The sequence below is a fragment of the Mauremys mutica genome, chromosome 1, assembly GCF_020497125.1.
Source record: "Mauremys mutica isolate MM-2020 ecotype Southern chromosome 1, ASM2049712v1, whole genome shotgun sequence".
In the NCBI taxonomy this organism is placed as follows: Eukaryota; Metazoa; Chordata; order Testudines; family Geoemydidae; genus Mauremys; species Mauremys mutica.
Window position 1 is genome coordinate 17,553,369 of NC_059072.1, and position 27,795 is coordinate 17,581,163.

The 27,795-nt window shown below is 44.3% G+C and overlaps 1 protein-coding gene across 1 annotated transcript; it reads right to left on the reverse strand.

Moving 5' to 3' along the window:
• Positions 1 to 520: 520 nt before the first annotated feature.
• Positions 521 to 27,698, reverse strand: DCLRE1C (DNA cross-link repair 1C). Its single transcript, XM_045029184.1, has 14 exons — positions 27,590 to 27,698; positions 23,341 to 23,392; positions 20,066 to 20,150; positions 14,438 to 14,497; positions 13,701 to 13,756; positions 11,971 to 12,072; positions 10,728 to 10,800; positions 10,050 to 10,190; positions 9,308 to 9,409; positions 7,058 to 7,194; positions 6,618 to 6,672; positions 4,550 to 4,638; positions 3,435 to 3,535; positions 521 to 2,071 (listed from the first exon to the last, which is right to left on the reverse strand). The coding sequence occupies exons 1-14, from the start codon at positions 27,696 to 27,698 to the stop codon at positions 1,068 to 1,070; spliced, it is 2,166 nt and encodes a 721-aa protein (XP_044885119.1). The 3' UTR covers positions 521 to 1,067.
• Between the last annotated feature and the right edge of the window lie 97 nt (positions 27,699 to 27,795).

The following is a 27,795-nucleotide window of genomic DNA, read 5'->3' on the forward strand; positions in this document are numbered from 1 at the left end:
ATCCCAGCACTATGGTGATTATACATTGCAATTCACTTAGGGACAGCTTCAAGTTTACCTTTTCTAAACAACATACACGCAAGCAGACATGTACCAGGAACCAAATGGAAGAATAAGATAAACTGAGATTGTGTGGAAACAGAAGTTTAAACAGACAACATTAGGAAATATTTTTGGGCGAGTAATGTTTAAATCACTAGACATAGTTTGGAACCGTTCTTTTCTCGAAAGCTGAGCTGTGTAGGACTAATGACAAGAGGGGGTGATGTTTACAGTTGGTTTGCAACATCTCACTTAAATTGTTCTTTACAGCCAAAAATCTGCCTTTTGACCTTAACAACAGTTCCTGGGTAGGCCCAAGCCATTTGCTATACAACTAATTTTAAAGGTCTTTTGAAAATTAAGCAAATCCAGTACATTTCTAAGACTACAGTCTTCTTTCTTAGTCTGGTGACTAGAGAGTAACAAGTGTACTTTGCTCTCTGAAAGAATTATTTGCCTGCGTTAAATATATGCAGAGTTAAGAGTTTTATAAAAAGTTTATTAAAACAGCTTTATAAAGATTGCCTTGGATATAGACATATTTACAAATTCAAAGATCTGGTTAGCTACCTGCCGACTCTTAAAGAAGGCTTGATATCACTCAACTAAATTTCACTTAGCGCTCCTGTCTTTACTTTCTTTGGTTTATTTCTCCTTCCCTTCTCTACTGCACACCTGCATGTCTCACCGGCCTAAGACGCACTGTCCACTTTTTTGTTGTTAAACACCTTTTTCAGTTTGTCAGCTTAGTGTTTTCCTCCTACCAAGTATAGTCTTTTAATTTCTCTTCCAGGAATATCTTCCTTTTCAGGAGTTCATTGAGGAGGAAAAACTTATTGCATATCCTAGTGTCTCTACAATCAGTAGTGAGAGATTTCCAAGGAAATGTAGTAAGTCTGCCCTGAACAGAGAAGTGGGGATAAGTACAATTTTTATATACCTCTGAATACAGCTTAGGTTGACTCGTATGTGTGTCTGTCCATATTTTAAGAGAAGCTCCTAAATTCAGAAGAGATTCCCTTCAGTCAGTATATCGTTTCACCTGCTGCTAGCTTCTTGTACAGACAGTGCAGCTTATCTGGTCTAGGTAACTCAGCATCAGGGGTTGAAGGGATTTCAAAGTCAGAGGAGCTCTGAGAGTCTCTTTCTAATTCTGGATTAGGAGTCTTCGATTTCTCATTATTCACTTCAATTAGCATGTTTTGTGTTTGAGCAGCACCAGCTTCTGCATTCATCTCTTGGTTTTTCCCTTTCAAATCAGAGTCAATATTACCTGGGCAAGGTTTATTTTGCTCTAAAGGCTTCCACCTATGGGATTCAGTTTGATTATCCATGGCCATGAAATGTGACACAGAAACTGTTACTCTGCTCCCACCTTTGTTCAAAAAGCTGAAATCTGCACCATGTGTCTGTTGGGAGGTGATGAGTACTGTGTCTGCTTGGCTGTCCAAACCCTGGCTCCCCTGCTCTGATATGTGGGTTGACTGAGAAGAATTTTGTGAGGAGATGTGGGTAGAATCACTTAAACTATCTGAATCACTGAACAAATTTGGTGACTGGGACCTACCAACATCTATGGAAGATGGGGGATGGTCCTCGTTTTCAGAACTATCATCTGTAGTTTTAATATCTCGCTTAAAGAAAACATCCCACTGTGGCATATCTGCATTAGATTCCTGCTGGCTACTAGTCAATGCACAAGTCAAGTCCGAATGGACTTCTTCATTTGGATTTCCCAGTATCGAAGTGGAGTCTGGATTGTGGGCTACAACTTGAGCCCAAACTGTATTTTTTTCAGATTCTTCATCATCATCATCTTCACCATTTGATTCCTCACAGTCTATGAAGTCTACCTGCGAAGTCATAGGCATAGTGGTTGCTTTGTAACTTCCCATGTTCTCACTACGGCTTCCTTCAGAGTTTTCAGATGAAGCCTTTGTCTCAGGCAGCGTTGTCTCCACGTGATGTTTTGGAATCTTATGTCTTACAGGAGTCAATTCTGTATCGAAGAGATCATCACTGCCCTCATCTGTCAAGACAAAAACAAAAAAGATCACAATGAGCAGTCTCAGAGAATTTAGCAAAGGGATTTATAGGGACTACACAAACTCGGTCAAATACGTATACACAAATTTGATTACTTAAAACAGTTCTATCTGTAGACAGACACCAAATCAATCAATTTATTATGCCTGGGGAGGACTGTGCAGATCTGTATTAATATTGACATGTAATAAACAAACACTTATCACAATAATCATCATTGGCCAATGGGTACAATTGGTTCCTTGTATTGAGTTGTAGCATTTTAATGGATCTACCCTCACTTTAGTGGGATTACCCCAGGTATTGGTATTTGTCATAAGTATTTGTAGGATCAGCCCTGTTGTGGGCACAGAACAAGCAATCACTGTCTCAGAAAGTAGTTTCAAGAGAACAGGTGTTCCATTCACTAGCTAAAAGCTTATTTTGTTTCAGTGAGCACAGGAGGGAAAAAAAAAAGTTGCTTCCCCCCACCGCCCCTTAACGTATCTACAAGGACTGCATGTCTTGTAATGAGGGACACAAATTTGGTCAAATCTGTGTGCAGCGTCCTTTAGTCACAGCTAGAATTGAAATCTATTTGGAAAAGTCATACAATTGGGGAGTTTGATCAATAAAAAGCTTTTAATTAAGAAAAGCTATTTCAACTGTGAACTAGCTTTTAACAAGCTGCAGTACAGAGTACAAGCTATGAAAGCAGGGGAAGCCCTTAAATACAGCCCTTGAAACACTATGGTGTGGATCAGATACAGTATTCGTCTTTAAAAGCTGCGGCTGTTCCTGATTGTAACTCCCATTTCACAAGTACCAGGATAATAATTAGGGGTCAAAGAGCTGCATTCATGCTAAACTGAGAGTGTGGTTTTGTAAACCACACTCTCAGGAGCACAGCAAGTCACTGTCGTTCAAATAATGTTGGAATTATTTTTAATACATCAAGATAAAAGTTACCTCCTCTGGCCAGACACTTTAGAACCTGCAGCAGTAGTTGAGTGCACTGTCAGGTTTAACCTCAATCACAGGTTTTCTATTTTATAAAGCTTCAGTCCTCTGTTGACCTGGCATTACCTGAAGCCCAAATTCATTTGAATCTACATTCTTCCCTCTCCATTGGGCATTTATACAGCACCTATCAGGAGTAGCTACATGCTAAAGAGTCCACAAAACAGCGTTTCATATCTGTTTGTCAGTGCTTGTTTGCTACCCTGTGCTTGATCAGATGGAAGTGGCCAGAAATACCACTTTCAGCTGACACTGGGATTACAGTAACAGGTCCATGCATGCTTCACTGACCCAAACCGGTCTCCTTTGCTATAATCATCCATCCCTGGAAGATCCTCTTTCCGTACCTGTGTCTGTTAAGTCCATTGTTCTGGATCTCTTCAGTGTTCCAAGTGGTTTATATTTGGGCTCGCTATTTATACTGTATGACTTGCAGAGTGGCTTTAAGCTGATAAGAACAAGGAAAACAGATCTTTAGAACTCTTCAGACATGGAAAAATATTATGCGAGAAGATCAGGAGCAAAATTAAATTGGTTAATTCTTTTAACACCACTGCTTCATGCCTTTCATGCTAGTTACTGGAAAAAAAAAAAAGGTGCTAAAGTTACTGATGACATTAAGAGCTGCGGTAAAAAGGTATAACGTTCTTGATAGGCTGCATGCAATTCAACAGGATCACAGGGCAGCACTCCTGATGCTATCAAGTTAAATGCATTTAAGTATGCACCAGCCACAAAGGTAGGGCAGGCGGAAAGGAAGATGGGAATTCAGACAGACTTTGGAGAAACTCAATGCTGCTGAGTAAGAACATTTTTCTGTGTAAAAGGGTCTCTGTAACAGAGCTCAAGCTGCTCACTGGGCCCTTTCCCCTCTAACACTAACTTTGTGTGCTAGTATTGCAAAGCTCTTCTGACCCCTGCATTAGCTCACCTGGAAGGGCAGGATTAGAGACACTGGTGACAGCAGGGAACACTGGAACTTTGTACAGAGAAGGTAGGAGTTCAAGTCCCTGTGGAGATTTTATTTTACTTTTTAAAAGGAAGTGTCCTACTGAGTTTCTCTACAGTAGCATTACTAAAAGGGGTGAGACAAGGCATAATGAGTTACGTTCAGAAGACAGGGATGTCCCTAATTCAGCCAGCATAAGAGCATCAATGGAGATGCCTAAAAATGAATATATCCAATTCAAATATGTAAGAAGTGGGTGGGTGAATTACACAGACCATGTTTAAGAATAGTAACAGAGCAGAATGAAAACCAAACATGATGAGGGTGTTGAGTACAGGAGACTAAAGGAGAGTATGAACAGATGGGAGGAAAAGGAAAACCATGCTGGCTATGGAAGATCTGGAAGATTTCCTTCTTGAAGCACAGTGTGGGTTGCCATCATCTGCTTTACAGCAGTCAAACTGAAGCACCACCAATATAGTAGCCCACACCAACCAACCAAACCACACTTACATTTTTACAACTTCATCTGCTGTTGAGCCCACCGGAACTACATTGGGATACACATTCACAGGGCGGATATAACCCAAGAAATCCTTAATCTAAATAAGAGGAAAAGTAGCTTATTACTTACACTGAAATATATATATATATATATATATATATATTCATAAGACTACCCCATGGCAATGCAGATCACAGCACATACACAGGACCGGCTCCAGACCCCAGTGCGCCAAGCACGCGCTTGGGGCGGCATGCCGCGGGAGGGCGGCAGGCGGCTCCGGTGAGGGCGGCAGGCGGCTCCGGTGAGGGCAGCAGGCGGCTCCAGTGGACCTCCCGCAGGCGTGCCTGCGGAGGGTCCGCTGGTCCCACGGCTCTGGGGGACCTGCCGCAGCCGTGCCTGCAGAGGGTCCGCTGGTGCCGCGGCTTCGGTGGAGCATCCGCAGGCGTGCCTGCGGGAGGTCCACCGGAGCCACGGGACCAGCGGACCCTCCGCAGGCATGGCTGCAGGAGGTCCACTGGAGCCGCGGGACCGGCGACCGCCAGACGGGGCCCCCCCCCCCCCCCCGCGGCGTGCCGCCCTGCTTGGGGCGGCGCAATTCCTAGAGCCGCCCCTGCACATACACCAAAGAATGTGTTTTGCCAACAGCCTCAAAGCTGATTAGTCAGCACAGCTCACATTCTGGAACTGTGTCAAAGTGGACAACTAGGCTATAATTTAAATAAGACACACTAAATATTTTTCTTATGCGTTTTTTTATTATTATTTTTTGAATTAAAAAAGTTTCCCTGCCCCTTCCCTTGCAATATTAAAATCATCTCACTGGTATTTTAAAACTGAAATCTACTTCCCTAGGAAAGTGAATTGTCCTCCATTGCATATGTATTGGTTCATGATTGGATGGTTATTTTTCAGCATTAACTTGATTTTTTTTAAATGGTGGAAGAAACATTTGTATTGTCCTTTTAAATTAAGCCTCATGATCCTGTACAAAGTGCTGTGATAACACAGAGGTAGGAATTCTCTATGGCACAATTTGGATCAACAGTGACAGCCAGGACATGGAAAAGTTGTACGCTCTGTTCTCTCCCCAGAGCAACAGAAAAGAATAAAACAAGCCAAATGCAATACCTAGATGTTTCCCATTAGAAATGCAACAGTTTTGTCTTGTATTCTGTAATATTTAAAAAAAAACCAAAACAGCCATACTTAATTATAGTAGTAGCCCAATCAAAAAAGACTGGAACTATAAAAGGTTCAGAAAAGGGCAACAAAAATGATTAGGATTATGGAACAGCTTCCATATGAGGAGAGATTAATAAGACTGGGACTTTTCAGCTTGGAAAAGAGACGACTAAGAGGGGATATGATAGAGGTCTATAAAATCATGACTGGTGTGGAGAAAGTAAATAAGGAAGTGTTATTTACTCCTTTTCCTAACTAGGGGTCACCAAATGAAATTAATAGGCAGCAGGTTTAAAAACAAACAAAAGAAAGTATTTTTTTCACACAACGCACGGTCAACCTGTGTAACTCTTTGCCAGAGGATGGTGTGAAAGCCAAGACTAACAGCGTTCAAAAAAGAACTAGATACGTTCATGTAGGATAGGTCCAGCAATGGCTATTAGCCAGGGTGGGCAGGGATGGTGTCCCTAGCCTCTGTTTGCCAGAAGCTGGGAATGGGCAACTGGGCATGGATCACCTGATGATTACCTGTTCTGTTCATTCCCTCTGGGGCACCTGGCATTGGCCACAGTCAGAAGACAGGATACTGGGCTAGACGAACCTTTGGTCTGACCCAGTATGGCCTTATGGTTCTTAATCATAGATAACTGCTAGAGAAATGATGTTAGCCCTGGTATTGGGCAGGATTACAACATGGGCTTGCCACAACTATGATAGAGCAAGGTTGTTTTTACAGTGCCTCGATCTCTACCTTTTCAACACACTCTCCCCCTCTCATCACCAGACAACTTGTACCAAAGCTTGACAAGTCAGAACGCAACAACCTCTATTCTAAAGTGAACAAAAATGACTTCAAACATTCATTCCTGAAGCAAACACCATTGTACGTACCTCACTGTAAGAGGAATGAAAAGAGAAGCAAGCTCTGTATGAACTCTCCCCAGTCCTATAGAGAGAGATGGCAAAATAAATATTACTTTTCCAGTTAGTAGTTGCAAGTTTCTTATAAGTGAACACTATCGAGTTATAGGCGAAACAAGTGTGCTCTGAGGAAATCCATGTTAAGGCACAGCAAAGTGGATACTAAACAGGCACCCTCAACTGCACTTCTCTGAGCATTCACCAATTAACTGCTGTGTAAGCACATTCTACTACAATAAGCAAACTCAAAATTGCCAAACTTATTTCAGCTGCAGTTTAAGTGGACTTTTGGAATTATTTCAAATTCCAGAGAGGACTAAATAGCTGTGCACAACTCAGGCAAAGCATTAGTGAGCACCCAAATAATGGTTTTATTTGTAGCCCAAATGCCTTGATAATACTCTGCTCACCTTACTATTATATTGGTTTTTCTTGTCCTCTCTCCAAACCACATTGTGGAAGGCTTGACACTAATTATACGTAAAGGGGTTCCATTTCGGGACGTCATTCCACAAGGCAACCTATTCCCTCGAAGATAGTCATCATCCTATCAGATAAGAGTGTCAAATGAAAAACAGAGGCAATGCAATCATGCCCTTTCAATCCCTATGTCTTAACGTACAATTTGTATGGGAACATGAGCAATACCATACCTGACCAGACCAACTTTCCAAATAACCTCCTTCACTTCTACTGGAATGAGAGTTTTGAAAGACTATGTCCTCTCCATTCCATCTTGGTTCCTTCCCATTACCAGACTGGCTTCCTCAGATGTGGTATTGGGCCCTGCCTGCAATGACCCTGTAGGCTGTCTAATCCCATCTATCCTCCTCCAGTTAAGAACTTCAGCTTCAAGATGCTGTACTTGGCTCTGAGGGTCATGAGCTTTTTGAGCAACTGCACTCATACACCACTTGGCCACAGAGCAGGTAATCATATATTCTGTTTTATGTGCATTGGCTTATAGTAGTTTAGTCTCCTGTGGTACACTTTGGTCCAATTTCCATCATTGGGTTTAGCGTGTGGGTACTAGGTGGTGTTGGTGGCCTAATATACAGGGGGTCAGACTAGATGATCTGGTGATCTCTTCTGGCCTTCAACTATAAATAGTTTAACCTCCCCACCACCACCACACACACCCCATTTAATCTGAATTTGGTCTTTCTCCTCCAGAAACTGGGATTTTTATTCTAGATACTAGTGACACCAGGAACTTGTTGGTTCCAACTGGCAGAGGGTATAGGGGGTGCAAAAGGTTTTACAAGGATCATGTAAGGTCTCAGTTGAGAGCCAGTAGCCTACTGGTCATAATCATTGCAAAATTTTATATACAGATAATATTGAAGAAGTTATGCATCTATACAGAAAATTATGTTAAGGGCTTGGGATTAAGGCAGGTGACATACCTCAGCAACATGCCTTTCAGGCAGGTGGTAACAGACGCTTATCTCCCTGTCAGGTCATATATGTATTGTACCGCCTCACCACATATGTCTATCTGTATACTGAGCCTGAGGCTAATCAAGAGATTGCAAAATCAACAAGAAAGGAAAGCCACAGGAAGAAACGATCAGCAAGGGGTGTCCTGTTTAGGAATAAGGACAAAGGATTGTTCTGATAAGTCTACCAGTATCAAGAGACACCCTGAATCCTTCACCAAGGAGACAAGCTAACTGCCTGTTTGTCTTATGAAAGGAGGGTCAAAGCCAGCCTGGCTGTATAAACACTGGAAGGACTTTGCGCAAGCATTATGCCACAAGACATAACAACATCTAGTTAATTAAGTCTGTGTTCTAAAACGTTATTTTATTTTATGTGTAATCATTGTTTCCAATCATGTCTACCTGCTATTGCTTGAATCTCTGTGGTTTGTTAAATAATCTTCTACTTGATTTCACTATAAACACATCTAAGTGTTGTGTGGTAAGCAGTGTGGTGATCTGAATGGAAGTGGTTAGCTGAGGTGGACTGTTTTTGGAAGCCACGGATCCAGGAATACTATGAAAGTTCAGGGGCTGGATGTTCCAGGAAGATGCTTGGAGAGGATTTGATGGCTGGAGTGTATCTATTGCTAATGTGGGGAGAGAGAGCGAGAGCACAGCCTACGTAGACTACGAGGGAAGTGCTTGTGTTGCCTGTGACCGGTGGAGCTGGGGAGTTGACCACCAGCAGGCACAACAAGGCTCCCTCACGCTAAAGGCAGGTGGTTTCTGAGGTGCCTCACAGCTCTGGATACCCCCTGGAAGTACACCTCTACCCCGATATAATGCTGTCCTCAGGACCCAAAAAATCGTACCGCGTTATAGGTGAAACTGCATTATATCAAACTTGCTTTGATCTGCTGGAGCACGCAACCCCCGCCCCCCTCCTGGAGTGCTGTTTTACCGCCTTATATCTGAATTCATGTTATATCAGGTTGCATTATATCAGGGTAGAGGTGTATCACAACTAGGTTTTAAGTATGAAACTAAGTTTTTTTGTTGTTTAACTTTTCCTTTACTTTAGTCCATTAACTACTGGCTCAACTTCTTACTCCCCTCAGTACCGTACTGCCACTCTGTCTGAGCTTCCTCGGGGAACTCTCTGCTTGAGAAGGTTAATATTGTAAATCACTCATTTTAAAAAGAAAGTTCACAGTTGATTTACAAAATGATACGCACCCGTGGATGTCGACATGCATGAATCTGAGTGTGCCGATCTGTGGTAACATGGTAGAGGATTTCCGGCATGTTTTTGAACATGTCCAGTTTGTTCACATGGACCTAAAGAAAATATATTTAGTCTTGTAAGTAGCTTCATGCATTTAACAATCTGGAGTTGGACTATATCGATAACCGCTCATCAGGAGTAAATCTGCTACCAGAAATACTACCAGAGACCAAGAAAAGGAGAATGGTCAATTACTCAGACATTATCAACAAGGGAAGTAGAGCTAAGGATCTGGCACATCGTTGGCTAATGTCTACAACAGGTAGATTCTGTATATTCTAGGAAGGATAGGGACTCCCTGAACATGCTCAGTGACATCCACTGCCCATCAATATCAGGATCTTACTTCTCATATGTAGCCCAGGCAACTCCCCACCATAGAATTCCTTACAGGGCATTCCATGGCTGCCATAGGGTAAAGGGTAGAATGTGTCTCTTGGAGAATCAGAATGAACTTCTGACTGGAGAACCCAGAAGTCTGAGTAGATAGCAGCCACTGAAGTGGTTTAGTTGGTATGGTTACTATGCACCACAAAAGCTCATTTACCAGGTTACCATTAGTATAGTGAACGAAAGTGTGCAAACCTTTCAGACACTGCAGAAGTCCTCTGAATGGTCATTTTCCAGGTCAGTATACTGCTCACAATCAGCACTGAGGTTCTGTTTATAAAGCAGTTATTATGAAAGTGTTACCTTGACTCCAAGTTCTTCACTGAGGTTTGTGAATAAATATTCATATCCATAGGCAGCTTTGCAATTTAGCCATACAACATGATAGCGACTCAGAGTGATCCAGCTCCGCACTAACTCTAATATCCCATTTAAACATTCCTCCTAAAAAGGTTAGAAAAGTTTGTGTGTTTAACTTTGTAGATGTATCCAAGTCACTGGACTTCAGAAATGTTTTAGATCAGTGTTTCTCAACTTCGGGGGTCATGACCCCAAAGGGGTCCCAGGGCGTGTTCAGGGGTCACAAACAGACCAGTAGCCTTGGGCCCCATGCCACAGGAGGCTCCACAAAGCAAATGTACATGTTTCAGCCCAGAGCCCTGAGTTTAAGGTATGGCATCACTATTTGGGGTCAGGAAGGAATTTTCCTCCAGGACAGATTGCAGAAGCCCTGGGGGTTTTTCGCCTTTCTCTGCAGCGTGGGGCACGAGTCACTTGCTGGAAGATTCTCTGCACCCTGAAGTCTTTAAACCATGATTTAAGGACTTCAATGGCTCAGACACAGGTTTGATACAGGAGTGGGTGGGTAAGATTCTGTGGCCTGCATTGTGCAGGAGGTCAGACTAGATGATCATAATGGTCCCTTCTGACCTTAAAGTCTATGATTCTATGTGCCTCCAGCTAAAGCTTGATTGGACTTACTCTGCTTGGTATCTGATAAAATCTGGGATCACAGAACGTGGTGTCTAAATATACACTCTGAATGTCTTTCACTCTGAAAGAGAGAATTGAGATTGTCATATCAAATACTGCATCGCGATACCCAGGCGTGCCCTATTGACTGATCTAGTCAGAAATTTCTGTCTATTTGAAAATGGAAAAAAAAAAATTCCATTATGGAAAATGGTGAGTCAAGAGGCCAGATTCTAAACTCTGATTATAGTAACACAAGTTAATTGCCCACATATTGGGCAAGAGTACAAGCAATTCTTCAATATTGTAGTCCAAACTCCATATAAAATAGATATTAGAATAGCAATGCAACACATAGATCTTGTATTGTACTATTACTTATGGTGGTATTTATGTCCTTGGGGAAACTGCTAATCTCAGCTCGTAAGTGCAATATGAACACACAGACTATAAATACAGAAACAGTGATTAGTGATTTTAAAGATACAGTGATTTGGGAAATACAGGGATTTCCTATGTTTTCTTTAACACATGCAAGCCTGTCATTAACATTGCTGTTATCAAAATCACAGAGGCAGAGTTTGATACATTAAGGTAACTGAAGAAATTTTAAATAAGCCATAATTCAAACTGCAATACTTGTAACTGTATTAGTACATTTTACAACACAGTAAAGTTAGATTTCTGTCTTATTTCAGATTCTTCTGTAGACTCTTACAGTACTAACAGTGATCTTTTTAAACTAGCTTCTGTGGCAGCAGTTTTCAGGTCCGTGAAAGCCACCTCCTTATCAAGAGCAGGGGTTCTCAAACTGGGGGTCGGGACCCCTCAGGGGGTCGTGAGGTTATTACATGGGGGGGGGGTCGCGAGCTGTCAGCCTCCTCCCCAAACCCTGCTTTGCATCCAGCATTTATAATGGTGTTAAATATATTAAAAATTGTTTTTAATTTATAAGGGGGGGTCACACTCAGAGGCTTGCTATTTGAAAGGGGTCACCAGTACAAAAGTTTGAGAACCACTGATCAAGAGGAATATGGAGTCATTAGAAATGATTTCTGAGAATCAATTATCATGGAAACACCTTGCTAAGGACTATGTTTTTAAAACCAAAAATTATGTGGGAGCTGAAGGAAAAAGATGTCGTAAGTCTTGAACGTCTATGACTAGAGAGTCTCTAAGTCTTTCTAAATTTCACACCCAGATGAACTCTCACCAGAAAAAAATAATTTCAGATTTTTATGAATTTTTGTACCTGGTCCCCGAATGCAAGAGCTCCATTCTGGCTGCTTCTCCTTTTGCTAGTCTGAAATCTCCAGTATAAAGTACAGTGCCATTTTGGCCTTGAAACAAAAACCTAGAAATAAAAGCACTAGTTAATTACAGTAACACAAAGTCCTGCAATTGTTGGGCTCTATGATCATTTCCTTTGGAGAAATCTGTGCAAATGCAGAGTTTCAGAGAAAGCCCATGATGCAATAAAGGTAATGGGCCAGATTTATCCTTGCAGTAATTTCACTGAAACTGAACTACAGAAATACCAAATTTGGCCCAGAAAAATTGAAATCTGCTTTCACCCATGTCCAACCTCATTGCAAACTATGGGGTTTGCATGGGTATTAGTAAGGGTAGAATTTGGGCCCAGGTGCATATTGTAGCCATCAGTCCCAGAAATTTACCATTGAAGCTAAACTTACAATGAACTTCTTGTTTAATTTTAATATCACACTGCATCAGAGGATGCTTTATTTTACTAAGTTCTTGCATTGCTTTTTTAAATACCGCTGCAGTCCTGAAAGGTACTTATTTGTTGGAGTGGGAAAAAGTGTGTTCCACCTCACTGGCACAAATGAAAAATCTTGTAACAAAGAAAAAAACTAGAGAACATACCCATACACAAACCAAACAAGAGTTTAAAAGTATCATTTCTTTCTTTCAGTAGTAGCCAGAATTTCCCATCCTTTTCCAAGCACCCCTGATGTCAACTGTGCTTTGCAGTAAGATTTAAGAAGCTTAATATAGGATCAGAGTCTAGAAGTACCTAACTAGGGAATAGATCTGATGCTAGAGGGCTATTTCATCTCGCAGACCCAGCCGCTGAACCTAGTTATGTAAACTGAAGCTATAGAAATTCAAATTGAAAATAAGACAGATTTTTATCAATGAAGGTAATTAACTACTGGAACAATTCACCAAGTAAAAAGGTATGCATTACTTGACCTCTTGAACAATCAAGATTGGATGCCTTTCTAAAGACATGGTCTAGCCAAACTAGTTCCTGGCCTGGTGCAGAATTACTGGGTGGAATTCTGTGGCCTGTGTTATGCAGGAGTCAGACTAGATTATCATAATTGTTCCTTCTGGCCTTTAAATCTAGAAAGATCTTGGCCCTGATTGAAGATGTGCTGAATTCCTCAACTCTCATTGAAATCACAGGGAGGGTAGGGCCCTATTAATAATGTTTACAGAGGCAGTTAACAAAGGGCTTTCTGAGGGAAGGGAAGGGAAGGGGCAGGATGCAGAAACCGCTTCCACAGTTTTATCTAAATAATATGAAATTTTAAATAAAAACTAGGTAATTGAAACCAACTGATCCAAGTTCCCAATTGATTTCCTAAGGGTCATATTTTCCAAACCAAAGCTAAAGTGCATCTGCTAAAAGACAAAAACGCACACAGAAAAAAAATTGTTACTAAAAAATGGTTCCAGAACACAGCAACTGCAAAGTAACGTGCTCCTAGGAATACACATATCATATAACCAATAGAAAAAGCAAGGTTCTTTATGTTTGTAGATCTGACACAGCATAATGCTGCTCCAATCCTGAAGGGGGTGTTTGGGTGCAACCATAATACTATTAATAATAAAGGTAAGTATAAGCAATTAATCTTCACTAATTTCTTCTAGCTAGAAAAATAGAATCTATTTCTACAAAGAACTGTTCTGGACATTTAAAAATATGCAGAATCTATTGAAAGCACATACATGACTGATCCTGGGCAGTGACCAGCTGGTAGAAGTGTCACCACTATATCTTCTTTCTAGAAATCAAGAGACATTTTAACAGGTTAGGGTTAGTTTCAGTCTGTGGGACAATACTGGTGACACTGGAAGTGACAATGGTCCAAGTGTACGGATTTATATAGCCACTTCAACTGCTCTTGGAAAAGTGAGGGTGTCTTCCCCCGTACACTGGTCTCAGACCCTGTATGGCAGTGATTTTCCAGTCAACTCCAAGCAGCTGATTAAAGTTCCCACAGATGCTCTAGGACAAATCATACTCCCCTTCTCCCTTGTCCCCTCAGAACTTGTTTACTGAGGGACCAATCTCAAAACACATTGTTTTGCCCTGGACGGGATGTGCAGGACAAAGTGTTATGTGCATGCGCATATGTTTCAACCAGCCTTGAAATGAGCTAAGAAGCAATGAAGACTCATGAATGAAAAAATCATGAGAGAAGAAAGAATAGGTTGGAGACCTCAGATACAGCAGAGAGAAAGACAGAACAACACTAAGCAGAGGGGGAGAATAAGTGATCCAGACATGGGGCAGAGTGGGGAAAGGGTCTCTGAGTGGCTAAACATGGGTTCGAGCATTTTGGAATCTCATTTCTATCCAGTTAAAGGGAGCAAAAAAAGCGACATTTATGATTTAAATATCACCTTAACATTTTTTAAAACTTGAAATTGGTTGTTAAAAATACTTGTTTTGAAATGGTTACCTCACCCGATGCTTCATCGAGTAAAGAAATCTGAGCTGGAGTTTCAACTTCAAGGGCAACCTACAACAAACAGAAAAAATGCATCATAAAATGTAGTTCACATTGTGTCTGAGGTATGATTATATCTAGGTTTTGGCTGATATGCCACAGACATCTTAAACTTCTACGTGCCCAGGGCAAGCAATCCAAGTCTGCAAAAAAAGGAAAACAAAACTTCCCCAAAAACTCACATAATTTCAATTAAAAAAAAAATACATTCTGACAACTGTAAATATGTAATGGAAAGACGCTAACTAAGCCGAGCACACCTGGATCAAAAGACAATGTTACATCTGAGATCCCAATGTTTTTAAGAAGTTGTGTTGATTTTCTCACTATTATATGGCTTATTTTTGGTTGAGAAAGCAATGACGCCAGCTGCAAGTGTTTAAAAATAACCTGCACAAACAAGCAAACATGAATCAGACTCCCACTTATCCCCCACCCCCAAAAATTCATGAGATAAGCTTGGGTTTTTGTTTTTGTTTTTTTTAATGACTCAGTTCTTCATTTCTTGTGGGCTTTGAACTTGTACGGCACATAGGGGACATGTTTTCAAGCTTCAATCCTGCAGATTGGAAGCACGCTTGACAATAAAAGTTAAATATCTCACAAAGTAATGTGACTCCAGATGGTGGGGCTTTAATATAAACGACCACGATTTGATCACAAGTCTCACAAGAGCTGGAAACGGAGAGTGGCTTATTGTTTTTCTGCCTTAAGGACCATATCATTCCCTAAAGGGAAAATCCAGGAGGCACCAACAAGTTACTCTGAAAACTCTGTGGGGTTTCCAAAGCATCATCATGTCATTGGGTGTGGCAGGTATGTCTTCCTGTGGAGAAGACAGGGAGTGCAGCCCTCACAGCCCAGTGATATCTAAATTCCCTAGATCCTGAGCCTTTCCCGTGGAGATGTCTCTCTGTATCATGACCACCACCGCATCAGCACAGCTTCCTTTAGCTTCCCATTGATTCCTAGACTCTATCCCCTCACCCCTGAAGGAAGAAGCCACAAAGCAGCTTTTCAGACATCAGCAAGCTGCTGGAATTTCTGCATATTAACACGGAGATGCCATGGAGAGGAGTTATCCTCCCTGTTTTGCCCAATCCTCCTTCCAAATATCCTTGGAGCTTCAAACTAACGTACAGTAACTTCTCGCTTAACACTGTAGTTACGTTCCTGACAAATGCTACTTTAAGCGAAATAATGTTAAACGAATCCAATTTCCCCATAAAAATTATTGTAAATAGGGGGCTTAAGTTCCAGGGAAATTTTTTTCACCAGACAAAAGACTGTCTGTCTGTCTGTGTGTGTCTCTCTCTATATATATGTATACACACACACACACAGTATAAGTTTTAAATAAACAATTTAACACTGTACACAGCAATGATGATTGTGATGCTTGGTTGAGGTGGTGAAGTCAGAAGGTGGAAGAGGGTGGGATATGGTAAATGATGAACTAGCACTGGGCTGAGCTCTCAAGGGCTAACACAGTTGTTAATGTAACTTCACACTCTACAAGGCAGCACGAATGGAGGGAGGGGAGACAGCATGGCAGAGAGAGAGAGAGAGAGATGCGCATTGCCCCTTTAACTACGCTGACCACACTCTAAGTACACTGCCTTTTTAAGTAGATCAGCAAATTGAGACAGCAGCTGCTGGCAGCAAGCGCCCTCTGTCCTGAGCCCTGACATGTCCTCCCCGCTCTGTGGAGATGACTGGATGCAGTAAAGCAGTGGTGCACCCTGACATTAGCATCCCTCTTCCCCACACCCGCCTTGCACAGCAAGCAGGAGGCTCCCTGGAGCAGCTCCAAGGCAGAGGGCAGGAGCAGCACATGGCAGTGGTGGGAGGGACAGCTGAACTGCCCGGCAATTGATAGCCTGCTGGGCAGCTGCTGCACAGGGAACTTAGGGGAGCGGGGAGCTGATGTGGGGGCTGCTGGTCCACCCTGGTTCCAAGCCCCCACCAGCTAACTCCAACGGGCTGCTCTTCCTGCAAGCAGTGGACAAAGCAGGTGGCTGCCAAACAACGTTATAAGGGACCATTGCACAACTTTAAATGAGCCTGTTCCCTAATTGATCAGCAACGTAACAATGAAACAACGTTAACCAGGACGACTTTAAGTGAGGAGTCACTGTACCATATAGAAGCCCCTCTGAACTACTGATGAGGAGAAAGATACTGCTAACTAGGCTTCTTTCCTACTCTCAAATTTTCTATTCAGTTCTGGTCAATATTTCCAAGCATTTCACCGTCTCCTGCCAAAAAGCAGAGAGGATCATTTGGTCTCTATTGGATTAAAAACCCAACACTGGGGGAAGACTGGGAGAGTGGGGGTCATCATCCCTCCAAGCAAGAGCTGCAACACTTGATATCCCAGTTTCTTAGCTAAGCAACCAGTCTACACAGCACTCTAGGTTTGTTATGATAACAAACAGAGTCAAAGATTCCAGGACCAGAAGGGACCAGTCTGACTTCCTGTATTACAGTTATTCCCCAAAAGAATTCCTGGAGTATAACTTTTTGAATCAAGATTGGATGTTTTTCTAAAATTGTCAGTGAAGAAGAATCTACCATGCCCCTTGGTAAACAGTTCCAGTAGTTAATTATTCTCACTGTTAAAAATGTACACTTTATTTCCAATCTGAATTTGTCTGGCTTTAATTACCAGCCATTGGATTGTGTTATACTTTCTCTGCTAGATTGAAGAGACCATTATTAAACATTTGTTCCTCCATGTAGGTACTTACGGACTGTAATCAAGTCACCCCTCGGCTTTTTCTTTGTTAAGCTAAAGAGATAGCGAGTGAGCTCTTTGAGTCTATAAGGTATGGATATCTTACAGTTTAATATTTAATGGTTTGTGTACATCAATAATATGGACTGTGATGAGACAATCTCAGAGCTGTGGTGTTGGATTTTCCAGCTAGCTAGCCAAGATTTAAACAAAATACATAGAAATGTATCAAACTTGTACATTACCTAGCCACAAAATATAGCTACATATGCCAAAAATGCAAGGAGCTGATATTTAAGGAACAATAGCTATGTGTCGCTTTTGTAGTATTAACACCACAAGAAGTGAAATTCATAACACCTTGGACTATCAAAAGATTTAAAAACTATAATTAATACTGATACACTTTTTGCACTTCACTCATCTTAGACAATTAAAACAGGCTGATCAGTTTTCACTTTGCTACTCTCATGACTTAGTACAATGCTGCAGAGTTGGGGTTTCAAACATTGGTTAGGAATATTTCATTCCAGAGATAAACCTGTTTCCCACTGGAATTATCAGATATCTAAGTTTTGCGTCTAAATTTCCTGAAGAATGGTTTTACGACCAGCAAAAGGAAGTTTGCTTTCATATTTCTGGCCATATTCTTGACGATTTTCATTTTAAGCTGTCAATAGATCAAAAGATGCTCACTAGATATCTTATTCACACTCAGACTTCTCATCAAGCTCAGACTGCAAATCATAAAAAATTATTTACACAGAAGCTAGCATTTTAAACACCTCTCCTAGTCTAATGAATACCAACCCAGTTTTAATCAGCTTTACATTGTAAAGCACAGTCATGCAAACAGAAAGCTTACCATTTGTTATGAGACAAAGTTCATGAACAGGACACCCACTCAACTACTTTCTGATTTAGTGGCTGTACAGAGAGCCTTGCAAATCTGCAGATATCTGCTTCATATCAGATATACGCGGATCATTTTTGCAGATCACGGATCAGATGCAGATACAAATTTTGTATCCGCGCAGGGCTCTAGCTGTACAGTTCACTATATCACTGCAAGTCATTACAGGCAGCAACATCTACAACTCCTCTGCTTTTTAAATTTGTGAACTCAGGCACGCAAATCTAGAAGGTGCAACTATAAAACTCTTATCATTACATGTATGTTTTAAAATCAGAAGATCAAGATAATATGTAGCACTACAGGAAACCTCCAAGTATAATCTCAGATATTACATAGAAACACAGCAATCTGCAAAAAAACTAAAACTTTCAAATGACCTACTGTAACCTTACTTCCCTCAAAAATGAGAACCTAGTACAGTATACTTTGAAAACCCACAACACTAGGTAGATTGTAGAATTAAAAACCCTAGACCTCACCCTCATATTAGTATGCCGCCAAGTTCCTTTGTTTGTAGATTACCGAAGATACACAAAATCAAAGTAATAGAAACAAAACTTTCTATACAAGTGTTACAGAAAGCTAAATGGAACCTGATGTTCATGCAACGCTGTGAAATATGTAAAATACCATATTAAATACTTATAAATGCTTTAGGTATAAAGAACAATACAGTAGGTTTTACAGCACTTTACAAAAGGTAGCATTTGCCAAATAAGGATAGCATCCCTGTCTGAGGAGCTTACAAAATACAGGTTCATAGAAGTACAAAGTAAGACTAGTACCATCTAGACAGTGTGATGAGCGTTCATTGTAGCTAAATGCCATGTTGAAAAGACTAACTGCAAGTAGGTCACATTTATATAATCCAACACTTGCTCAATGACTAGTGTTATATTCATTCTGCTTACAGCTAAATTCATGGAGACAATTAGGCTCTGGGGTGATTTTGCATCATGAGATGAAGCTTTTGAGGCTGGAAGGAAGACATTATAAAAGCAGGAGGGAAATAGTAATCCCTCAAAGATTCTTCCTCCACCCCCTCCCCACACACAAAAAAGGAGACCTTAAATCAAGAGAAGGAGAGAAGTAAAAGAAGGGATACAGATAAATCAGGTCAGGGAGAGAGAGTTGCAGAAATACAGGAAGGTAGGACAGCATCACATTTAGAGGAGAGGAAGAGAAACTAAAAGAGACGGGGAGGGATAGCTCAGTGGTTTGAGCATTGGCCTGCTAAACCCAGGGTTGCGAGGTCAATCCTTGGGGGGCCATTTAGGGAACAGAGGTAAAAATCTGTCTGGGGATTGGTCTTGCTTTGAGCAGGGGGTTGGACTAGATGACCTCGAGGTCCCTTCCAACCCTGATATTCTATGATTCTAAATCAAGAGAATTGCTAAGTTTGTGGAGAGAAAGATAGGACTACTGCTGAATAGACAAACATGCTGTTCCAAAGAGCATACAACAGACACTGAGACTATGTCTACACTACAACATCTACAGCGGTGTAGTTGCACTACTGTAGTACTTCTGGTGAAGACATTCTAAGCTGAGGGAGAGCTCTGACGGGAGGTAGGTATGTCAGCAGGAGAAGCTCTCCCGCTGACACAGTGTTGTCTACACTGGTGCTTAGGGTCAGTGTAATTTACATCGCTCGAGGGGAGGGAAGAGGCTTATTCACACCCCTGAGTGATATAAGTTATACCAAAGTAATTTGTAGTGCAGACATAACCTGAGAGAGGATGGGGTGGGTGGAAATTAAACCCACAGAACATTGTAGAACTGGACACCAGCATCACCACTTAAAGACTGTTGCTTTGGACAATTTGGAGTAGATTGTTCCTCCCCAAATCCACCATACAGAAAAGTACAAAGTCTGATCTGATTAACAATTAACGACACTTGCTTTAATGTGAAAAAGTTAACTTACAATGCGATTCTCCCAAAACTTGTATTTCGGGCTAGTCAGCAGCAACTCCTTGGTTACCGGTGAACAGTACAAGTGAACTTTCAAGCTGCACAGAGAGAAGAAAGTAGATCACTAAGGCTTTCAAAATAAAGAACAGGGAACTATCAAGTGGCATGTGCACTCCACATATCCTCTGGATCTTTCCCCTAGTTAGAGGGGGAGTAACAGAGCTGTAGAAGCAGTAGAGTTCACGAAGCTGTCCTGCCACAGCCTGGAGTCAAACAGAGTCACTCCAGCAGGTGTCTGGGTCTTTCTAAGACATGTCTAAACTTACAAATACTTGCTTTAAAAAAAAATCCTTTCCTCCTTTGCTTACCTGTCAAGATCTGAGTTTAAAGGTCCCCATACTTTCCTGGAATAGTTGATAACTATGACAAACACCTAATTCGAGCATTGGAATGTAGTTCCTTACACCATTCCAGACTTTAGAGAAAACTGTAAGATCTCAAACGCCTTTCTTGAGCTTCTCAGGTCACTTTTAAGAAGGGATCAAGTAAGCTACCAAATTGTAAGCCCAACTTGAGTTCTAGGGAACAACAGAGTTTAGCAGTGGACTACCAAATGGCTATGAGACATTCACCTATTTAAAATACATCACTGCAAGGGTAGGCAATGGCAAAACACTAGACATTATTTATTTGCACTCCAGGAAAGTGTCTGTTGCTATTCCACTCACACTTAAGTTTATAGTGTAGATATGCCCTAAGTCAATCTAGTCCACACTGCCCTTCTTCTGTTGGTGGTGCACATCCTCACCAGGAGTGCTTCCACCCACTCTCAGCTCTGCATGTAGCTCCCCACTGGGAACGGGGCTGCCTCACCGGGCTTCTCAGCCCGGTGAGGGAGTGAGGAGCTAAGAGCCCACGTAGCAGCCTGCATTGGAGCAGGGAGCCCGGGTAGCAGCCCAGATCAGAATGGGGAGCCAGGAGGGCAGCAGCCCAGCTTGGAGTGGAGACCACGCAGCAGCCTGGCTGGGGAGCCAGCAGCCAGCTTTTTTGTCAAGTTCACAGGTTCAGAAGAGATGTGAAAGTGACAAGAATGACGGCCAACAGATGCAAGTAAGGCAGTGTCTACAAGGACACTGCATTGCCTGAACTACACCAACATAAGCCCTATGCCGCTCATGGTGGTGGAATTATGTCAGTGTAGTAGGGTAGTTACATCGGTGGAAATAAGGCTGTAGTGTGTACACTGACAATTAGGTAGACGTAAGCTGCCTTACGTCCACCTAACACTGTAGTCTAGACCAGGTCTTATATGGAGGAAGAAAGTGATAGAGTGGGAAGGGCCAAAATTTGCCCTGTTGCCTTGGTAACAGGGACAGAGGACATTATTGGAGACAGTAGTAAGCATGAATCTGAACCCAAATGGTCTGGAGTTAGATCAGAGATCACAGCTCACTCCTTAATGGGCCAAATCCAAACACACCAACCCAACCTTCAGATTCAGATCTGGATTTTGAACTGCTGAATTTGAGAGAATTTAGGATCCAAAGTTTAGCTCTGTCATTTTAGAAATACAAAGGTCGTATCTGGAGCGTGGATCCTGGCCCACATCTAGTTGATAGTGAAAAAAGTTACGAGCAGGTCACTGCAGCGGTCAGTATCAGGCGAAATTTTTAGATGATTGTCTTGAAGATATAATTTAGTAAGTGGTTACATTTGCTGTGGCTCCACACAGGAGCGGGGAAAAACTACACCCAATCCAAGCAGGCTCGAGATTTCTAGCACCAAAGAGCAGCAATAGTGGGGTAGGTACAGCCCAGGCCACCACTCTTGAACATAGTGGTATCTGCTCAGACATCCCACTGGTACAAAGCTGCATGTACTCCTTCCCCTGGGCCATGCGGGCTGGCAAAATAGTGATGTCCCATGGGAGTAGGTCCAGATCCCCAGAAACTCCCAGCAGGAAGAGGCAATGGATATCACTGCCTTTGGACCCTGGTAACATCACCACATCATCTATACCTACTAACTTTGTATACTGTTGTCTAGTCTGACCTCCTCCCAACCCTCCCTAACTACTACACTTCCTCTGCTGCAGCAGCAGCACCAGCAGGAGCCAAAAGGTGGACCTGAATCCCAGTCCCCTCCCCATATCAGACCACCTTCACAGTCCGTAATGTCATCTAGACTCCCATCAGAACTCTGCACTGACATACTCTGAACTAGTATGATGAGGAACCAGATTTGCCATGTAGAGAGTCCATGTGGAAAAGGTGGGGTCATGTCTAGAATTAGTTTAGCTAGATTCCATCTTGGTCCAGCGAGAGCTTTTCTATTCACAACTTTAAAGTCTGTTATCTAACAACCCTGCAGGGCTAGAAACTTTATATCGCTGGAATAGGGAGATTCCAAATGGGATCCAGCACTCACTTTTACCTAACCCTAGAAGAGATTACCTGTTTAGGTATAAAAAAAGTATTTAGGTCATTTTAAGAATTATTTCCCTCTCTGAATATGATACTGTGGGACTTATGGTAGCAAACACACCTACTTTTATATGGCAAGAGATACAAAATACAAACCAATACATTGTTTTAGAGCTCAAATAAAAATATTCTAGAAATTGTACCATGTGCCATACGCAGAACGTATGATGTGATAAGATTTTAATCAGCACTCAGATGGGATGATTTGTGTGGATGCCAATCTGAACTCAGGTTGATATTTTGCATATAATTCACAGATCTTAAAAAAACAAAAAACAAACAAAAAAAACCCCTTCAGAAACAGCAAGTTGAGCCCGTAAGTAGTCTATGTAACTACCTATATTCCTGTTACCATCATCATACTCCTTCAGATTGTTATACCTACGGTGTTTTGTTTTAAATTAGACTGTCTACTCTGCGTGTTTGCACAGCACGTGACACAATGGGACTTCCAATCCTGACTAGAGCTTCTGGACACTACTGTAATATGTAATACACTTTTCTACCCAATTCTAACATCGTATGTGTAGTATTTGAAATTTTGCACACTTTGATCAAAGAAGTAGGAACACAGCTGTTTTAGGTACCGCAGGGTGGGGGTAGGCTTTGGCAGAGAAACAAAGGGAAAGTCTCATATGGCAAGAGCAAGTGCTAGGGGGGGAAAAAAAAAATCACAGCAGTGGGTTTGTCTCCAGGTCCCAGTGATCTTTCAAGAAAAGTTTATTGATAAAAATGAAGTGTGTAGACTTGAATTTCCCCAGCACTTCCGGAACAAGTTCCACTTTACGTGAGTGAAAACCATTACCTGCACTCCAGTCTTCTTTTCAAGGAAGGCGCTCTCAGCCCTTTCATGTGATCTAACAGTAAGATATAAAGTTTATAACAACTTTATTTTGTTTTAAAAGTTACCATACATCACAACTTTTATATTTAAGAGTAATAGAAAAAAATCACAGGTAGGTTTATTATTTATAGCATAATGCTACACAGTAAAATAAGAGACTATGATTCCTGTCCTGTGAAGAGCTAACAATCTCATGTCTTGATCCTACAATGAGCTCCATGAAGGCAAACCCCTGTGCCAGTTGCAAGCTCATTGCATGATTCTACAAATGCTTATTCTCTCAAACAGTCCCACATAAGTTTGAAGCCCCAAAATAAACATGACAGACAGAAACAATGATAAGGGGGATGGATTTATAAAAAGTAATCTCGTTTTGTAGTTACTCCTGGGGGGATTCTGCACCACTGCACATGCGCAGAATTCATGCCCCTGCAGATTTCTTTGCTTACACACAGAAAAATGACTTTCTGACAGGGAAGCAAAGGGAAGCTGTAAGAACAGTCAAGCAAGTACATCATTTCAGGCACTCAGAGCAGCCAGCGGAGAGGTAAGTCACCGTGGGGCTGGAGACACCCCAGCCAGTGGCTCCTACCTTGAGCAAGGATCAGCTGCTAGTCCCAGCTAGGCTGGAGGCAGGAGAGGACGGGACTTCTCTTCCCCTGCAGCTGAGGCTGTGTCAGACACACTCCCAGAAACCTCCCCCAGCTGCAGGAAGCTCAGAATCATCCCCTACTTCCTGCCGCTATCACTCTTCAGCTGTGGGACGAGGGATCTCTGTACAGGGAGCGACTCCCCCATCCATCCAACCAGCGTGCATTTCGATCTCCCATACCCAGACACCCCTGCCAAGCCTCACCCAGTACATCCAGAACCCCCCCTACCCCTCCATACCCAAACCCCACCCCACTGAACCTAAACCCCTGCATCTGAAAACCCCCTTCACCCAGACCCCATGCCTCCAGACCTCCACCTCTGCACCCAGATCACCACCCACTGAGCTCCCTGCACTTAAATCCCCACCCTGATTCCCCACCCCCTACACCACCCTGAGCCCCCACATCCAGACTCCCATGCCACTGATCCCCAACTAGCTGCACCCAGACCTGCACTCCACCAAGCTCCACTCCCCCAGCCCCTCCCCGCTTAGACCCATACACCCAGACTCCTCTACTGAGCCCCAACCACCTTCACCTAGAAGCCCCTGCAGAATCCCATTGCCCCTGCACCAGGAACCCCCCCACAACAAGCCTCTGTACATCCAGATCCCCACCAGTACACCCCCCACTGAGGTGCCTGCACCCAGACTGTCCCAAACAGAATCCTCTCACCTCACACCTGGATCACCCCACATTGAGCCCCTCCACACTTGGATCTTGCCTGGGTGACTCTGCCTACCGAGGGCCGGCCTTACCCATATGCAAAGTATGCAGCTGTGTAGGGCACCAGGAAATTTGGTGCCCCAAATTTCCTGGTGCTCTGCACAGCTACGTGCTGCTCCAGCCCTGCCCCCACTCCCCTGAGCTCTGCAGCATGGCCGGGCCTGCACTCACCAGCGGTGGAAAGTGCAGACCCGGTCCCAGACACGCCGCCAGTGAGTGCTGGGGGATGGTTCCCCCCTGCCTCCCAAGCCAGCCCCACCCTCCACCCCCACAGAGGCCTGAGGCCCACCCCGCAGAGGCCTGGGAACAGCCCCCCTGCTCCTTCCCTGCTGAGGCCTGCCCCCCCCACCACACACACACACACACACCCCCGCACGGGTGCTGCGTAGGGCCCCAGAATAGCTAGGGAAGGCCCTGTGCCTACCCCACACCTGGTGTGCCTGGCGCAGAGAGGCAGGGCCCCAGGGTGTTTCTGGGGCAGTCCCAGACCTTGTGCTGTGTCACAGTTGGGTGCAGCCTCACCACTGAGTCTGTGTCCCAGGGGCAGGGAGGCTACCTTTGTGTAGTCAGTGGCCTGTGCTCCCCACTACCATGCTGAAGCCTCTGCATTTATTTATTGACAAATGAAACGTGAAGAATTTTGCAGAATTTTAAAATACTGTGTGCAGAATGTTTGTTTGTTTGTTGGCACAGAATGCCCTCAGGAGTATGTAGTGTAGTGGTTCTCAAAGTCGATCAGCCACTTGTTCAGGGAAAGCCCCTGGCGGGCCAGCTCAGTTTGTTTACCTGCCGTGTCTGCAGGTTTAGCTGATTGTGGCGGTTCGCTGCTCCAGGCCAATGGGGGCTGTGGGAAGGGCAGCCAGTACACCTCTCGGCCCACACCGCTTCCCGCAGCCCTCATTGGCCTGGAGCAGCGAACCGCGGCCAGTAGGAGCCACAATTGGCCAAGCTTGCAGACACAGCAGGTAAACAAGCTGGCCCGGCCCGCCAGGGACTTTCCCTGAACAAGTGGCAGACCGGCTTTGAGAACCACTGATGTAGTGTACATCATTACAGAAGGAAGGAGAGAAATTTCCACCCCCTTGAAGATAAAAATAAAAAAAAGAGTGACTCCCCAATCAGGTACAGAAAATCTATGGTTACGATACAGCATTCAGTGTGAATGTCCTCTTAGATACAATGACATGTTACTCTCGTGCATGGCATGAAAAAAAAAAGTATGATTGTTTCTTTAAAAAAATAAAACCTTAGCACTATACCCTGCAGCATTCTAAAGGGAAATTGATTTTCAATTTTCCATTCCTGATACACATGGTTACATTTTACCTCTATTTTCGCATTAGCTGTATTTACTTGGTTATCAATAACACACCCTTCAAATTAGTCTAGCTAGGGCGGTGGGCAGCGTAACGCCCAGAGAGGACATGATAGGAAAGAGGGGCTGCAGCACAGCCCTGGGGTAGGAGGAACTTGGGGCAAACTTTGAAGCAAAGTGGTACAGCTCTACACAGAGAGGCCACAGGGAAGTGGAAGAGTGGGACGGTGACCAAAAGCCCCACACACAGAGGCCTCGGGGAAGTGGACGAATGGGGCAGCAACCAGGGCCGTCCTTAGACACACACAGCATATGCAGCTGCGCAGGGCACCCAAAAATTTGGGGCACCATTCCCTTCCCTGGCTGCAGCTGGACTCCTCTAATCTCCAGCCCCTTCCCCGTGCTGGGCAGGTGGGCTTCTCCCCAACCCCTCCCTCACTTGCTCCTCAGCCAGATGGCCAAGGGCTCCAGCCCCCAGGAGACCAGAGCAGCCGGGCCCACTGCTGCCTGGAACCCTGCGTGCTAGGTCTCTGGTGGGGGCCAGGCCGGGGCCAGTGCAGGACACGAGGACTTCCAGGTGAGCTGGGGGGCGCGCAAAGAGCTGGGGGGGGGGGACTTAAAGTGACAGTGCACTGTCTCTCACAATTCCCTAACACACACACACATACACACACAGTCTCTCACACCCACATACACTCTGCCCCTCACGAGTCAGTCCCCCCGTACAGATTGTCTCACACTCCTCAGCACAGTCACACACACACACACACACACGTGTATTATTGTTATTACTGCTTGGTGCTTCCTGTCAGAATGCTCGCGGTGAGCCAGGAGCGGCAAGGGGCTGCAGGAGGGCTGTGAGGCAGCCCCCGTGTGACAGCAGGAAGCCCGCCTTGAGCCACTGCCTGCCTCGGAAGCTCGGTGCGAGTCAGCAATGGGGCGGAGGGTTCTGGGGGTCCACGGGCGGGGCTGTGCCCCTGCGACACACTGGGGTCAGCGGGGCTGGCTGGGGACAGCCTTCAGGGGCGCACTGGGGCACCAATTTAATAATACTGCGCAGGACCCCATAACTCCTAAGGACGGCCCTGGCGGGGCCCAACAGCCCCCCGCAGGGAGGCCGGGGGAAGTGAAAGGCGGCGGGGGGGGGCAAGCAGCCCCACGCAGGGAGGCCGGGGGGAAGTGAAAGGCGGCGGGGGGGCCCAACAGCCCCACGCAGGGAGGCCGGGGGGAAGTGAAAGGCGGGGGCGCGGAGGAGGGATTTGGGGTGTGAGGATCAACAGCTCCGCACTGAGGAGGGGGACGCGGAGGGGGCTGAGGAATGATTCCGGGAGGGGAGGGAGAGGGGAGGATGACAGGCTCTCCGGGAGGGCAGCGGCGGCGCCAGGCGCGCGGCGCGCGGGAGGGTCTCCCCGGGGCGGCGGCGGCGGCGCCAGGCGCGCGCTGGAGGGAAGCGGGGACGCGCAGCACCAGCGAAGCGGCTGGCGCGCGGGGCCGGCGGCTCCTCTCGCGCCCTCACCCTTGTGGCAGTGGGACAGGAAGTAGGCCCGGGCCCGCAGGTTTTCCCGGTCGAAGCGGTCTATGGACAGCCAGGGATACTCCCGCATCCGGCCTCCGAAGCTGCTCATGGCGCAACCCTGTTCTCCTCCTCGGACTCCGTCCGTCCACCATCCCCACCTCCCCCATTGGCTGCGGCCCGAACCAATCACAGAGCCGCCTTTGCAA